The 15947-nt window shown below is 45.0% G+C and overlaps 2 protein-coding genes across 2 annotated transcripts in view; both read right to left on the bottom strand.

The window, feature by feature from the left end:
• The window catches only part of LOC146975290 (protein NLRC3-like), a 79712-nt gene extending 75120 nt beyond the window's left edge, over window positions 1-4592 (bottom strand). Inside the window, exon 1 of the mRNA XM_085794591.1 lies at window positions 4408-4592. The gene's annotated coding sequence lies outside the window, so the exon portion shown is untranslated. The remainder of the gene's footprint in view (window positions 1-4407) is intronic.
• LOC146975289 (protein NLRC3-like) overlaps window positions 1-6870 on the bottom strand; it is a 36574-nt gene extending 29704 nt beyond the window's left edge. Inside the window, exons 1-6 of the mRNA XM_085794735.1 lie at window positions 6819-6870; window positions 5825-5974; window positions 4514-4645; window positions 3549-3781; window positions 3046-3348; window positions 936-2469 (exon numbers count right to left, since the gene is read on the bottom strand). Coding sequence (XP_085650861.1) covers window positions 936-2469; window positions 3046-3348; window positions 3549-3781; window positions 4514-4645; window positions 5825-5955 — 2333 coding nt within the window. The 5' untranslated portion in view covers window positions 5956-5974; window positions 6819-6870. The remainder of the gene's footprint in view (window positions 1-935; window positions 2470-3045; window positions 3349-3548; window positions 3782-4513; window positions 4646-5824; window positions 5975-6818) is intronic.
• Window positions 6871-15947: the final 9077 nt, after the last annotated feature.

Below are 15947 nucleotides of genomic sequence, written 5' to 3'. Positions count from 1 at the left end.
GCGCACTGCATGCTCTACGTTATTTTGATCTCAGCCCACACTGTACGTAGACCTATGCTTGAGCGCGTAAATGTGAAGACGTATCACACGATGGAGAGAAAAAAAGGACATAACCGCGCGCACACACCAGCTGAGTCACCGGTCGGCTGAATAAAATATCCAAGTCAGACAATTAAAAACATGGGCCGCACCAAAAGGTGGCCAAGTGACTGATGAGTTTTGTTTTATTTTACCGGACCTACCAAAGCTGAGAGAGACAAACTGACACCTGACGCTCTCTCTCTCTCTCTCTGACTCACACTGTCTCTCACTGGCTCGATACTAATGGTATTGATGACAAACATATAGAAAAGTTGATTTTTCCTGCTTTGTGCCTCTTGCTATAGTGTTATTAATAATTACTTTTTGCTGTTGTGAATATCAGAATATATTCCACACACCTGGGACCTTTTGAACTACTGCTCCCTTCTCATTGTCTTCCTTTATGTTGAGCCACTATATGGCTGCTGTAAATTAAAATGCTTCTTACTTGAGTCACAGATATAAAAAGGTGTTAGCATGCCAGGTTGCTTTTATTTTATTATTTTCTTTAGTTTTGGCGTATAGAAGATGATTTAAATAACTAAATGGTTGGCTTTGGACTTGTTTTGTTTCATGAGTGCATTTTTCCTTGTTCGACCCTTTGGGAAACCCATGCCTAAATTATTACTTTATTACTGGCATGATGGAAAAAGACCTGGACGTTTTGGCCCTCAGTTTAGCACAATTCACACACTTTGGCTCTCGCTGAAGACTAACTGGGGAACCCTGCTCTATATTACGTAAGGTTTTCAAAATCAAACTAAAAATAATGAGAAAAAAAGAAAAACTCTGTTTATGTGAACTACTGATCTAAACTATGGATTAATAATTATATTGATCATGTCTGGACTCACCGAGCCTTCCTGCAGTTCCTCACAGCTAGGATCAGTCTCCGTCGTCCCTCCACTGATGTGTTGTACTTCTCCAGGTCCAACTCATCCAGAACCTGCTCTGACATCTGCAGCATGTAGGCCAGAGCTGAACACTGGATCAAAGAGAGTTCCGCTGATCTGTTCTCTGACTCCAGGAACTGTTGGATCTCCTGATGAACTGACTGGTCCTTCATCTCCGTCAGACAGTGGAAGATGTTGATGATTCTGTCAGGAGAGATTTTATCAGTCTCCATCTCCTTCAGGTAGTTGATGGTTCTCTGGATGGTTTCTGAACTGTTGTCTGTCTGACCCAGCAGACCTCCTAACAGCCTCTGGTTGGACTCCAGAGAGAGGCCATGAAGGAAGCGAACAAACAGGTCCAGGTGACCATTTCTACTGTGGAGGGATTTCTCCAAGACTATACTCAGGAAGTCATCCAGGGTTAAAGCATCAAGTTGTTTTCCCAGGAAGTTCTCCAGGACCTGTGTGTTGCTGTTGGTGAAACAGTGGAACATGTAGACTGCAGCCAGAAACTCCTGAACACTCAGATGAACAAAGCAGTAGACTGTTTTCTGGAAGATCACACTCTCTCTTTTGAAGATCTCAGTACAGAGTCCTGAGTTCACCAAGGCCTCTGTGACATCCAGACCACACTGCTCCAGGTCTTCTTGGTAGAACATGATGTTTCCTTCCTCCAGCTGTTCGAACGCTAGCCTCCCCAGCTTCAGAAGAACTTCCCTGTCGGCCTCCGTCAGCTCCTGTGGACTCGTCTCATGTCCTTCACCGTACTTGTTGTTCTTCCTCTTTGTCTGGACCAGCAGGAAGTGTGAGAACAGGTCCGTCGTGGTCTTGGGCAGCTCTCCTCTCTGGTCTGTGGTCAACATGTGCTCCAGAACTGTAGCACTGATCCAGCAGAAGACTGGGACTTGACACATGATGTGGAGGGTCCTGGACGTCTTGATGTGTGAGATGATTCTTCTGGACAGATCTTCATCACTGGACCTCCTCCTGAAGTAGTCCTCCATCTGGGCGTCAGTGAAGCCTCGGACCTCTGTCACCCTGTCGACACATGTAGGAGGGATCTGATTGGCTGCTGCAGGTCTGGAGGTGATCCAGACCAGAGCCGAGGGAAGCAGATTCCCCTGGATGAGGTTTGTTAGCAGCACGTTGACTGATGACGTCTGTGTGACATCAGACACAACCTCCCTGTTGTTGAAGTCCAGTGACAGTCGGCTTTCATCCAGGCCGTCAAAGATGAAGAGAAGTTTACAGACAGCCAGCTGCTCTGCTGTGACCTTCTGTAATGTTGGATGGAAAACATGGAGCAGCCTGAGAAGACTCAACCACTGATCTCTGATCAGGTTCAGCTCCCTGAAGGAAAGCAGAACCAGCAGACTGACATCTTGGTTCTCCAAGCCCTCGGCCCAGTCCAGAGTGAACTTCTGCACCGAGAAGGTTTTTCCAACGCCAGCGACGCCGTTGGTCAGAACCACTCTGATGGGTCTCTGTTGGACAGGTGAGACCGTAGAGACGTCCTCTCTCTGTTGGACAGGTGAAACCGTAGAGACGTCCTCTCTCCGTTGGACAGGTGAGACAGTAGAGACATCCTCTCTCTGGTGGACAGGTGAGACAGTAGAGACGTCCTCTCTCTGGTGGACAGGTGAGACAGTAGAGACGTCCTCTCTCTGTTGGACAGGTGAGACAGTAGAGACATCCTCTCTCTGTTGGACAGGTGAGACCGTAGAGACGTCCTCTCTCTGTTGGACAGGTGAGACCGTAGAGACGTCCTCTCTCTGTTGGACAGGTGAGACCGTAGAGACGTCCTCTCTCTGGTGGACAGGTGAGACAGTAGAGACGTCCTCTCTCTGTTGGACAGGTGAGACCGTAGAGACGTCCTCTCTCTGTTGGACAGGTGAGACAGTAGAGACGTCCTCTCTCTGTTGGACAGGTGAGACCGTAGAGACGTCCTCTCTCTGTTGGACAGGTGAGACCGTAGAGACGTCCTCTCTCTGGTGGACAGGTGAGACCGTAGAGACGTCCTCTCTCTGTTGGACAGGTGAGACCGTAGAGACATCCTCTCTCTGTTGGTCAGGTGAGACTGTAGAGACTTTGTCTCTCTGATGGACAGGTAAGTCTTTAAAGATGTCGTTGCACTTGATTGTAGTCTCATGGAGGGTCTTCTTCTTGGACGTTGTCTCCAGCTGTCTCACCTCATGTTGGGTATTAACCTCTTCACTCTGTCCCTCTGTGATGTAGAGCTCAGTGTAGATGCTGTTGAGGAGGGTTCCACTTCCTGTTCCACTTCCTGTTCCCTCAGTTCCTTCAGTCACTCGTTCACATCTGCTCCTCAGACTGATCTTATGTTGATCTAAAACCTCCTGCAGACCACCATCTGCTGAGAGAGAAGAGACAGAGTCAGACTGAAGACAGAGAGTCTGACAATCTGATCAGATTATTTTCATCAGCTACAGAAAAACTACAGACAACAAACAGAAGGTTTGAATCATCATCTTAAATGTCAGTGCTGTGTGATGGAACAATGACTCTGGGGAAAACAACAAATGACCACATCAGCAGACAGATGTTCAGTCTCACTTTGTACACAGCTGCTCTGATTGGCTGTCTGCAGTCCACCTCTGGTTCTGGGTCTTTGTCCACACTGGGGACAGGAGGGGGGTCCTGAAGAACCAGACTGGTCCCAGTCTGAGGTGAAGCACTGTCTGCAGAACCGGTGTCCACAGCTGGTGGAGACTGGATCCTTCAGGACGTCCTGACAGAGACCACAGCAGGACAGCTGCTGGTCCACAGAGACACCACTCCTCTTCCTCCTGTCAAGACATTTCTGGATCAACAACATGTCACAGCTCCACATCTGTGCTCTGATTGGTTAACCACCCCAAGGGGGCGGGGCTTCAGGGAGCAGAGAGAGAGAAAGTACTGTAGAGGAAGACGAGTGTAGAGAGATGAGCTGAATGAAGACCAGGCCTGAACTGGTCTGGTTTCTGTCTCTGTTTATCTGTTGACCTTAAATCTGGACTCTACAACAAACCCCAGTTAGTTTGAGTCTCTTCAGTTCTGCGTCGTCTGGTCTGGTTTTTACTCCAAATGTGTGAAATGATTGAGAAGCTGTTGCTGGTGTTTTCCTCTTTCAGACACTGATCATGTGTTTGATGTTGGTTCTGGACTGAGTCCTATCAGCTCTTTAAAGCAACATTGCGGAGTTTTTCGGCCTTAAAATAATGTTTCCAGACTCATTGCAATGGTAGAAAAATGGTTAACAGGATGAATGGTGCTGCCGCTGCAGCCTGAGCCGGGTCGCGTCGGCTGAAACTGCACTATGGAACTTCCCTGCGCGGGTCGGATCACCGCCACAGGAACATGAGGACGCTGTGCTTCATCAGACTGATGGACAGAGTGTGTGTGCATGTTTCTGTCTCTGAGGTTTGTTGTGAACCTTCAGAGTCTGATGGATCTGGTTCCTGGTTTCTCTCTGTTTCCTTCACATGAGTCTAATGACTGAATCATCTTCAGATCAGTTTACAGTAGAAATCGTCTCTTACTGTGACTCTGAAGGTCCAGGTCCAGGTTCAGGTTCAGGACTGAATTCTGGAGGAAGCTCTTTGGACCAGTCACTCTTCATGGACAGACAGATGGATCCTGGAGACTCTGCTCTCAGTCTGTGATTCTGACCTCTGCAAACACAAACATATTTTTATTCACATCATATTGATCACTGATCAGAGGACACACAAACCAGGAAGTAATTTCCTGTCAGGTAACGTCACACACACATGCTTGCAATGCTGTCTTTGTGAGGACACTCATTGACATACTGTAGTCCCTTACCCTAACTTTAACCAAACAGCCCTTGGAAAAAGTGAGGACCGGCCAAAATGTCCTCACTTCCCTAAAATGTTCTCACTCTGTTGGTGAAAAACTCTTGACGGTCCTCACAACGTTGGAAGTACAAGAACACACACAAACACACACAGTACCAGTTCACCCAATACGCACACTATGCACGATGCGTAGACTATAGAGGCCCCGTGGCAAAAAAAAAAAAAACCTGACGACGTGACCCGCCCGTCCGGATGTGTACCGGATTCCCAGCACATCAGCCAGCAAGACAGCGTTAGCACGCCATTCCTCGGGGAATTAAGGGGGAAGAAACAGCTGACAATGACCTGCAGGAACAGCAGTCAGGTAACTCTCCTCTCCGGGTGGGAGAGTGGGAGGGACTTGTCCGTCTTTGACCTACGTTAACAGGGCGGTGATGTTGTGGTAGTTACAACTGCACTTATACAAAATGGAAAGTAATGGATAAATATTGACTAAGAAATTGATAAATATTAAGTTAATTAATAAATAAATATTAAGATTGAATGTTGTTTGCTTGGATAGCCTACAGGCAAATATAGATGCAGATATCTTAGTGAATTAAATAACACACAAAAAGGGTTTAAAAAATTATTATATAATAAATAATCATATACACAATTACCTACATTTGAAGTATATGAAAGTATAAAGTGCAGCCAATTTGATGGAGCTGAATTAAGAGTAGCTCTATCTATATTTTAGTTTTCTTTAATCGTTAGTTATTTCAAACATTAACATGTTTACATGCCCAACATTTAAGACTGTATGATTGTTTGTTTACACATTTAGTTTGATTTGATTTGTTCTGAATTTATTCTTAGTTAGACCAACAGTGCAATATGTTTAAAGGGGGGATGAGTGGAAGCACTGGGTGTCAGGTGCAACTGCTGAAAACTTTTGGGGTTCAGTTAGGTCCCCTTAGAGGTCTGAACCGGCTCTGAACACACACACACACACACTCAGGTTCAGGTTTTTTTTATCAGGTCTCTTACTGTGACTCTGAAGGTCCAGGTCCTGAACTGAAGTCTGGAGGTTTTCCCATGGACCAGTCACTCTTCATGGAGAGACAGATGGATCCTGGAGACTTTGATCTGTCCTCCTGTTCCTCCACATTAACACTCATCTTCAGGACTTCAGTCAGTCTGAGAGGGAAACCAGTAACACACACACACACACACACACACACACACACACACACACGCGCGCGCGCGCACACGCGCACACACACACACACACACACACACACACACAGAGAGAGAGAGAGAGAATCAAGACACACCCAAATACACAGAGGACAAACTATGATCACTTCCTTGTTCGATCCAGTTGTTGACCTCCACCACTCATAGTACTTTGACATTAAATCCATGTTTATCCAGTCACCGTGACCTTTGACCTTTGATGTTTGTTCTGAGGTTGAAGAAGTTGTGTGGAGGTGAATCTGAGAATGTGCTGACGTATGTACGGACAGTCCGGGCGGCAAGGGTGGCAGAGCTTGTCACCGGCTGGTCCAGGCCAAAAGACTTAAAAAATGAGTTTTGTTTTTGCTCTCAGCCACAGCTCCACACTAGACCAGTTCTGAGTTCAGTTTCATACACTTTAAACATTCTTGCAATTACAATGATAGGAACCTCAGTCAGTAGGTAAATCTGCTTTAAAAAAAATATATATATATATATATTGTCATTTCCTTTATTTTTCCTCAGAGTACAACCAGAATGCCTCAAATGTGTTAAAGGGGGGATCCATAATAATCCATATTTATGGGGATTCATAATAATAAACTAAACTACACTACATTAGACAGTAAATAGTTTGAAAAAGTGCGCCCCCCTGAAAAAATCCCCCCCTTTAATTTGTTTCTGCAGCCGGGTCTGTGTACGGACTACGTCTGACTCTTCTTCCCTCCACAGTCCACACAGACAAACTGACTCTCACACTCTGACACAACAACAACAATAATAACAATGTTGTGTTGACACTCACTCGTCTCAGACTTCAGTTTCTCTCCTTCTGCTCCGTTCACTCTAAAATGGCGTCTGAACACCTTTACCTTTACCTCCTCCCTCTGCTCTGCAGTTACAATCATTTACTGTTCAGTTTAAAGTTCATGTTGACAGAGCCTCCCTCTGTCAACATGAACTTTAAACTGAACAATAAATGATAATGAGTGTAGAGTGGCACCACCTGCTGGGTAACTCCTGGTATTACACCTGTATGGCCAGGTGAACTCTGACTCCATGAATAAACAGTGAGCTGAGATCCAGCCAGAGATGGCAAAAGTACCCAGATTCTTTACTTGAGTAGAAGTAAAAGTACCTGTGTAAAAAACGACGTTGGTAAAAGTGAAAGCACTGATCCAAATATCTACTCAAGTAAAAGTAAAAAGTATAGGCTCTAAAATTTACTCAAAAATATTATTAAAAGTAAAAAGTATTTCTATTGCACGATTCACTGCAAAGATAATAACCACATGATCATTTTTCTTGAATCAATTTTATCAGTGTTATTGTTTGAACAAACATTGTTCACTTAAGTTTACCTGCCGGACACAAGATGTATCCTAGTGTACTTCACCATAGTCAATCGTCGGCATTTGTATTGTACACTTCAGGTTTACACGTCACACTTATTAACATTCAATTTTGGACCATTGGCTTCTAAACTGTGGTGTCACAAATCATGCTCGTAGTCCCGATTTTTTTTAATCGCACATCAGGCAACAATTGTTTCTCACTGCACAGGTGGTGTGTTATTGTGAATGGCACACCCAGGGTCTACATACGAAAATAACTACGCTACATATGAAAAAATACTGTGTCCCTGCCAAATAAAATAAAAATGAAACAAATCTGCACACTGCAGTCAGTGAAGCTTAATTGAAAAACAATCTTCACAATTGAGACGTGTGCTCCTAGATAAAAAGTAACTCACTGTTTACACTTACACAACACATAATAGACCCCTCAACTCCCCTCTCCATCTCTCTACACTACATCAAAAAAAATACTGTATGCAGTGTTTCCTGTAGGATTTCTTTAAGTACCCCCCCACACACACACACACACACACACACACCACCCCACCCAGCTCAGTGGATTAAGACACTTCAGGGGGGTTATTATGTATGGTCCTTTTCCACTAGCGCGACTCGGCGTCTCTATTCGTTTTTTTTTGTTTTTCCACCGGCACTCAAGCGCGATGTTCAACCTGAGAATCAAACCCGCTAATTTTAAAAACTCAGCGGCAGCACTGCCCACTGATCTGTACTGAGACTCACCTAAGTTCACTGACTGCTGTGTGAGTGAGTTTGGAGCTGATGAGAGGAGAGAAAAAAGGGAGCGAGACAAGCCGGCGGGGTGATATGACGACCCCAACCCCACCGAGGAGGAACTATGAAGACTCAGCTCAACTCAAGCTGTGATTTTATTTTGTTGTAAATTTATTTTGTTGTGGTAACCCTGATATGTATATAAAAAAAAATAATGAGCCTTTAGGGAAATGCAAAGAGTAGAAAATACCGATATTTGCGTTAAAAATTTACTGAGTAAAAGTAAAAAGTTGTCAGAAAAATAAATACTTCTAAAAGTACAAAGTACCTGACAATTCCACTTAAGTACAGTAACGAAGTATTTGTACTTCATTACTTGTCATCACTGCTAACATGTGCAATGTTTTAAACCCTGCCACTCTCTTTCTCCCACCAGATAATAGAGACTAGAAACTGTGTTCAACCATCCAACAGATTTACACCCCAGTACTGACTCTACAAGAAACACCATTATTTAGTTCTGTTTCACCAGACCCACAAACTGGTTGCAGCAAAGTTGGATTTGCTTTTGTCACCAATCATTAAACTCTTTCCCCAAGTTCACTCTCCTCTTACTATTCTGCTCTCACTTTGCTAATATGGCACATTGGTAGACCATGTGTCAAAAGGGGGAACATTGGATATGTGCAGCAGGTGAAAAGATGCAGCGGGTGAAATCAGCCATTCCACCACCAGCTTCCACACCACTCCATGATTTCCAGCTATAAAAATTGCTGGAAGAACAACGTCAGTGCATGGCAATCACTGCAGAAAGGTTGCTGAGCGAACAGAGGAGCCAGTCTTCAACCAGAACAACACAAAAAAGGAACTTTGTGAACTCAGCAAAGACCATCCAGACACACAGGACCCTCTCCATCGCACCTGCAAGCCACATAGACAATTGAAGATCTTAGGAACTCTACTGCAGAAGGCATGTCCCTGCTTTCACAAGCAATGACTGCAATAAAGTTTAAGATTGTACAGTACATAATCGTGATGCAAACAACTAGCTTCTGGCCACATCAAGAAAACTTCACTGTCATCACTGGAACTGAATATTACATGTTTATTCATTATGACATGTGACAATATTACAATCGATTACAAAACTCGGACACCACAAATTCATTTGGAGGGTTGACAGAAGGTCAAGTGTCAGTAAGCTGTCTAACATTTTGAATTTGTACTTGTTTTGGTAATCACTTGTTTTGTCAGTCTGATCCCGTATCTGAAATCCATTTTAATAGGGATGTCCCGATCCGATCACGTGATCGGAAATCGGGGTCGATCACGTGGTTTCAGACTCGATCGGAATCGGACGTTACATCCCGATCAGGAATCAAATATATTACATATCTACATGTCAGGGTTTTCCTATCTGTCTAAAGCGAACAGACAGGCAGGAGAGGGTGGGATCAGGGGAGAGAGGCTGGTGATTGAGAAAGACATGATAAGCTATTTTATTTTTGACCAAATGTTCTTAATTAATTGTAATAATGATTAAGTTGTGACTTTTTGTGTGTATGATTAATGAATAATCAAAAGGTAGAATTGTAATGTCAATTTCAATGCTGTTGTGTTTCAACCATTTGAGATGTCCCCACACCCTACATCACTGGGTTTTCCTGGAGTTTTTCCTCAGTGGATGTGAGGGTCTAAGGACAGAGGATGTTGTTATGATGGGATGTAAAGCCCTTTGAGACAAAATTTTTATACAAACGGGCTATACAAATAAAATTGCCTTGCCTTGCCTACCTTTTCCACCAAGATATCAGGCCTTCTTGTGTATTAACCATTTGTGAGTTGTAATATAAGTTTCACCCTCTTTATGAGTTACTCTTTCTTACATGCAACTGTGGTTTTCCCATGGGAACCCACCAGGGGCTCAACTCCTGCAGGACACCCCAAATGGGAAAACAACAGAACTAGGGGGATATCAGTTCATGTAAGGTGTGAAAGCCAGGGCCCCCACTAGACCAAAAGGCCCTAGGAGGCCCCTTAAAGCAGAAGTAAGCAGAATATTTGTGTTAATCTAAGTCTTAAATAGTTATATCTTCCGACAGCAATCACTTACATAGAGTGTTTGGTCCGAAACACGGGTCTGTCAGTCACTCTGCTCTGCTGTAAGCCGAGGAGAAAACTTCTTGTATGCTTCCTTGTATCCTACAAGCTTTATCCAATGAGGAGAGAGAACTGCATGAAGGGCTGTGTGCAGGGCTTGAAATTAGCGGTCGCCACTCGCCATTTGCGACCCAGATTCCTCCGTGGCGAGACAGATTTTTAGCTGTCTCGCCACTTGGCGAGCTAGAAAAAAAGAGACTCCCAATCTGTTTCCAGGGTTTCCCCCAGTGTATTATAAGCTTATAGTCACCTGACAACGTCACAACTTAGTCGCGCATAACGGGACACGTGACGGACATCATGCTTATCAGACCGCTGCTGCTTCACAGCTGACCGAGAGGAACGCACCGAGCCCAGTTAATGTGAGCCGAGCCGCGGCTCCAGAGGTTCAGTCAGCTGCTGTAGCAGCTGTTAGCTGTTAGCTGTTAGCACGCCGGAGTCGGTGGTCGGACTATCCGACGGACGGACGGGGGGGTGGGGGGTGGTATTTGAACACTGTACAATCAGCGCGATATAGCGCATTTACGAGTGGCAAAGTGCCAACTGTCCATGCACCCGTGTGTGTGTGTGTGTATGTGCGTGCGCGCGTGTGTATGTGCGTGCGCGCGCGTGTGTGTGTGTGTGCGTGCGTGCGTGCGAGACAGACGGCAGGTGGACTGACTGGCAGAGATGAGAGTTGGTGAAGCGCTGTTTAAAAATTATTATTATACTGTTCTTCTTTGAGTGGGGTGGGATTGTGGGAGGGATAAAAAACTGAGGAAAAAACGGAAGAATGGAAGTCTTCTCTGTCACGTTGTACTGTCATGTTGCTACCTGTGAAATTGCTTCCATTAAAGAAAGTCATCAAAAAATATATATATATATTTTTTTTTTTTTCTGTGAGAGCCTGTGGCAGGCTGCCACACATAAACTACTGTTATTCCAGAAAAGTTGAAAGGTCATCGTCTACAGAGTACAATTGATTGAGAAGAACAGGATGACTGTTATATGGTACTACTATGACTGCTATATAACTTGACGTCGAAATACAATAGTGAAGCAACTTGTTGGTTTTGGCTAGTAAAAAATCTGTCTGGCGAGTAACTTTTTTGACCTACTAGCCACTTGGCTAGTAGGTCAAAAAGTTAATTTCAAACCCTGGCTGTGTGTGCAGCCAAGGGATGTGCGTGAATGTGGTGACGTATAAATGTAGATACTTGTAGATACTTGGTGCTCGCACTGATCAGATACAAGTGAAAACTCACTTCATTCAACTTTTAGGTTGTTTTTTCTGTAGCCTGGCTAAATTGAACCAGCACAGGACACAAAAATATCTTCTGGGGTCTTTAATTCTGAACAGAAGAATATGGTGTACAAATAAAACAAATGATGCAAGTTTAAAACTCAACTGGCTGATCTACAGTACTAGTAGAAACAAAAATCAGCGACACCACACTGTGCCTGGCACACGGGACGCTTACTGTAACTCTGTCTAGTCTGCTATAATCACTGGACAATGTCCGTAAACCTTAAGTAATTATCCTATTACAAAAGAGTACAAAAGTAAACAATGTAGACTAGCACCAAAGAGTACAAAACGTGTCTTCTTAAGGTTCAGCACAGAAGAAATAAAAATAATAAATCTACAGACTGCTATCAGAGTGTACAAAAATGTCCCTATAAGCAACAATAGAGTGCAAAGAATTAACTACAGTGGCTCGACCCTATAACACAAAGAGCCCACAAATTCACATTAAACACTCATACATTCACAGGTCAAAACATCACAACGAATGTGCAGTATTGTAATACATAACGTTGTGCATTTTTTCCGTAGGCCTAGCACAAACAGCACTGACGACGGCCTGCTACACGACAACTGTTGGGTCTCTCTCGTCGTCCGTTTGCCAGCCAACCACTAACACATACGCCCACATTAACAATACACATTTCAGCCTGTAAACATGCATTACTCTTCAACATATCCCTGAGATACTTCATGTAAACAGACATATTTATATCATATTTACCCTCATTAACCTCCGAAAACCGTAGTGTGGTCGCACCACTGCAGGCAAGATGGCGACTTCCGGTATCTCTTTACCTGCTCTACAACCAGTTCACCAAACCGAGAAAGCGCCCTCTGGTGGCGTTAGTAAGCAGTTGCCCTACATTTTCCCACCCGGCTACATTCTCCCCTGCTATAAAGGCAACGTCCTCGGTGACTTAATTAACACACTTAACTTCATTTACAGCTTCTCTAAAGAACACAGCACCCATACTGGTTAAAGCAGAAGTAAGCGGTCCGGTCGTTTTGGCTAATGCTGCGTTCCAGGCAGGCTTTTGAAATCGTAAATTACAGCTTCAAGTCACAACTTACGACTTTGTAGCGTTTCAGGCAACCCACTCGTGTTTCTCCGACCTGTTTTACCGGTGAAAGTCACTATAACGGCCACTCGTAACTTCTGACCCGTGAACTCGTACCAGATCGAACTGGTACCACTTCACAGGTTGGAAAAACACGAGTTTCCTTGAAGGCACCATAACAGTCCTCGTCGCTACGTTGCCACATTCACGGCGTCCCTTGGCTGCACACACAGCCCTGCATGCCGTTCTCTCTCCTCATTGGATAAAAACTGTAGGATACGATAAATGTTTTCTCCTGGGCTCAGAGCAGAGCAGAGTGACTGACAGACCCGTGTTTCAGACCAAACACTCTATAGAAGTGATTGCTGTCGGAAGATACAACTATTTAAGACTTATATTAACACAAATATATCACTTACTTCTGCTTTAACAACTGAGACAGTACATCAGGACTCAAAGTAATAGTATTACATGTTGACATAGAAACGTGATGCGGATTTGAATGCAACCCAGCATTTGCTCTCTGGGTCCAGCGAGGCGCTGGAATGGGTGCAGCCACCCCACTGTCCTTTGCAGATCTGCTGCGGGGAACAGGAACAGTCTGTTCAGGCTCCATCACCTGTTCAATGACAGACGGTGCAGCAAGAATAGTCTCAACATTGTCCACAGGTTCTGAAACCTCACTGTCCATTTCCTGTCTTTGGTCCAAATTTGAGTACATGGTTTCCTCCAGTACCACATACTCAGGGTCTGGATCTGAGTCCTCTTCTCTCACGTCAATGGGGATTGTTGTTACAGTGGTCGAGACACCACTTTTCCTTGCCCTGGGTGGAGGAACTGGACCGACGCATGGTCTGAGGTTGGCTCTGTGAACCCTTTTAACTGGCCCACCCTCTACTGGCTCCACCGTGTGTGTACTGCCCTGAATCTCCACCACCCTGTAAAAAATAGGGCTCCAGGCATCTTGGATTTTGTTTCTACCCTGAGGCCAGTGCCGCAGATAGACGAGCTGACCCACATTCACAGGGGGACAGTACACTCTGTCCTTCTCCAGTTCAAGTCTCTCTGCTGCTTTTTGTTCAGCATACTGTCTTGCTCTGCTGTGTGCCTCATTTAAGCGCTCCTGATGGACCACTAACCAGTCATGTTTCTTATCCAGTACTTGTTCCTGACCCAACAAAGCATCTACAGGAAGGTGTGGATGCACCCCAAACATGAGGTAGTATGGTGAGTGACCTGTTGTGGCATGGGGAGTCACATTATATGCATAGACCAGCTCTGGTAAAAACCATCTGCGTTTCTTCTCTGGCGGGAGAGTGCGTAAGAGGTCATGAAGTGTTCGGTTGAAACGCTCACATTGAGCATTACCCTGGGGGTGATGTGGTGTAGTACGCGTCTTCTTAACCCCATATAACTTGCACAGTTCCTGAATGACCTCACTTTCAAAGTTTCTGCCCTGATCCGCATGTAACCTTTCAGGCACACCATACTTCATAAACCATTCCCGCAGGAGGACCTTGGCAGTTGTATCCGCTTTCTGGTCTCGTGTTGGGAATGCCTGTGTGAATTTGGTGAACACGTCTGTAACTACCAACACATTTTCTCGACCATCAGAAGCGGGTTCTAACAAAGTAAAGTCGACTGCCACAACTTCAAGAGGCCTGGTGGCTAGAAAGGGTTTCATAGGAGCACGTATCTTGGGCTGTGGCAACTTGGTAAGTACACATCTCTGACACTGTTTAACCCACTGTTCCACATCTTCATACATCCCCACCCAAAAACACCTCTGTCTTAATAGGTTCTGTGTGCACTCTATCCCCTGATGCCCCATGTGATCATGCACACTCTGAAGGACAGCCTCTTTTAAACAAGTTGGCAAAATGAGCTGCTTGCATTCAGCGACATGTCCATCATCAATGACTCGGTACAGCAATCCATCAATCTCCCTAACTCTGGGCCACTGTCTGAGTAGAGAGATGACCAGTTTGGACAAACCTCTTCTCTGCTGAGAGGTGGGTTTTTTCTTCTGGTCCCAAAAGTGTCGGAAAGACTTAAGTGTGGGGTCGTTGTCCTGAAACTGCCGTAACTCATCTTTAGAATAACCTGGCAGAGTTGGAGTGTTTCCCTGAGAAACGACATCATCAGCATCTTGCTCAAGTGCTGTGACACGAGCCTGCCTGACCTGACAACACTTGACACCTGCACTGACTAAGTCTGGCTCTAAAGCTGTCCCTTTTCTGACCACATTGCAGATGGATACGCAACCATCAAACTCCTCGTCCCCGTTTGGCTCAGGCTCCCCTGCTAATGGCTGCCTAGAGAGTGTGTCTGCAGCTGTGTTACATCGGCCTGGACGGTACTGGACTTCAAAGTCAAATGGAGCCAGCTGGGCTACCCAGCGCTGCTCAATAGCTCCTAGCTTTGCTGAGTTTAGGTGACACAGAGGGTTGTTGTCTGTTATTATAGTGAACTTGGACCCTAACAAAAACCCCCTAAATTTTTCTGACACAGCCCATTTAAGAGCAAGTAGCTCCAGTTTCATGCTACTGTAGTTTCTGTCGTTTCTCTCTGCACCTCTCAACCTCCTACTGGCGTATGCAATGACACGTTTCTTCCCTTCCTGTAACTGATAGAGAATTGCCCCTAGTCCTAAGTTACTGGCGTCAGTCTCTACAATAAAGGGAATGGAGAAGTCTGCGTAACCAAGTAGAGGAGCACTGACAAGCCTCTCCTTCAGCTGTTCAAAAGACTCTTGACATGCCGGTGACCATATACTGCTCAACAGGTTTTTGGATCTAGCAGGGCTGTTTTCTGTGACCTGCCAGCTGGGAGAACCCCTGCAAAAACCTCCTGTAGTAGCTGCAGAATCCTAAGAATGATCGCAGGCCTTTAACTGTGGTGGGAACTGGCCACTGTTTCACCGCAGCTACTTTGTCTGGATCTGTACCAACGCCCTCAGCTGAGATCTGATGACCAAGAAAACGTACACTGGACTGGAGGAAGTGACATTTTTCTACTTTGACCTTTAGCCCTGTCTCCCTGAGTCTCTGTAACACAGTCTGAAGTCGTCCCAGGTGGTCTTCAAAAGTCGGTGAGTACGCTAAAATATCATCCAAGTACACAAGCATGATCTGAAACACTAAGTCACTCATGGTTGCCTGCATGAGTCTTTGGAACGTCGCTGGTCCATTACAAACACCGAAGGGAAGTCTAATGTACTCAAACAACCCAAAAGGAGTTGTAAAGGCAGTCTTGTGTCTGTCTGTCTCTTGTACCGCCACCTGGTGGTAACCACTAGCAAGGTCAATGGTTGAGAAGAACTTGGCACCATGCAGTGC

The sequence above is a fragment of the Trachurus japonicus genome, chromosome 13 (genome assembly GCF_045865225.1).
Source record: "Trachurus japonicus isolate A0001 chromosome 13, Traja_1.0".
Taxonomy (NCBI): domain Eukaryota; kingdom Metazoa; phylum Chordata; class Actinopteri; order Carangiformes; family Carangidae; genus Trachurus; species Trachurus japonicus.
This window is presented reverse-complemented; position numbering and strand designations above follow the sequence as displayed.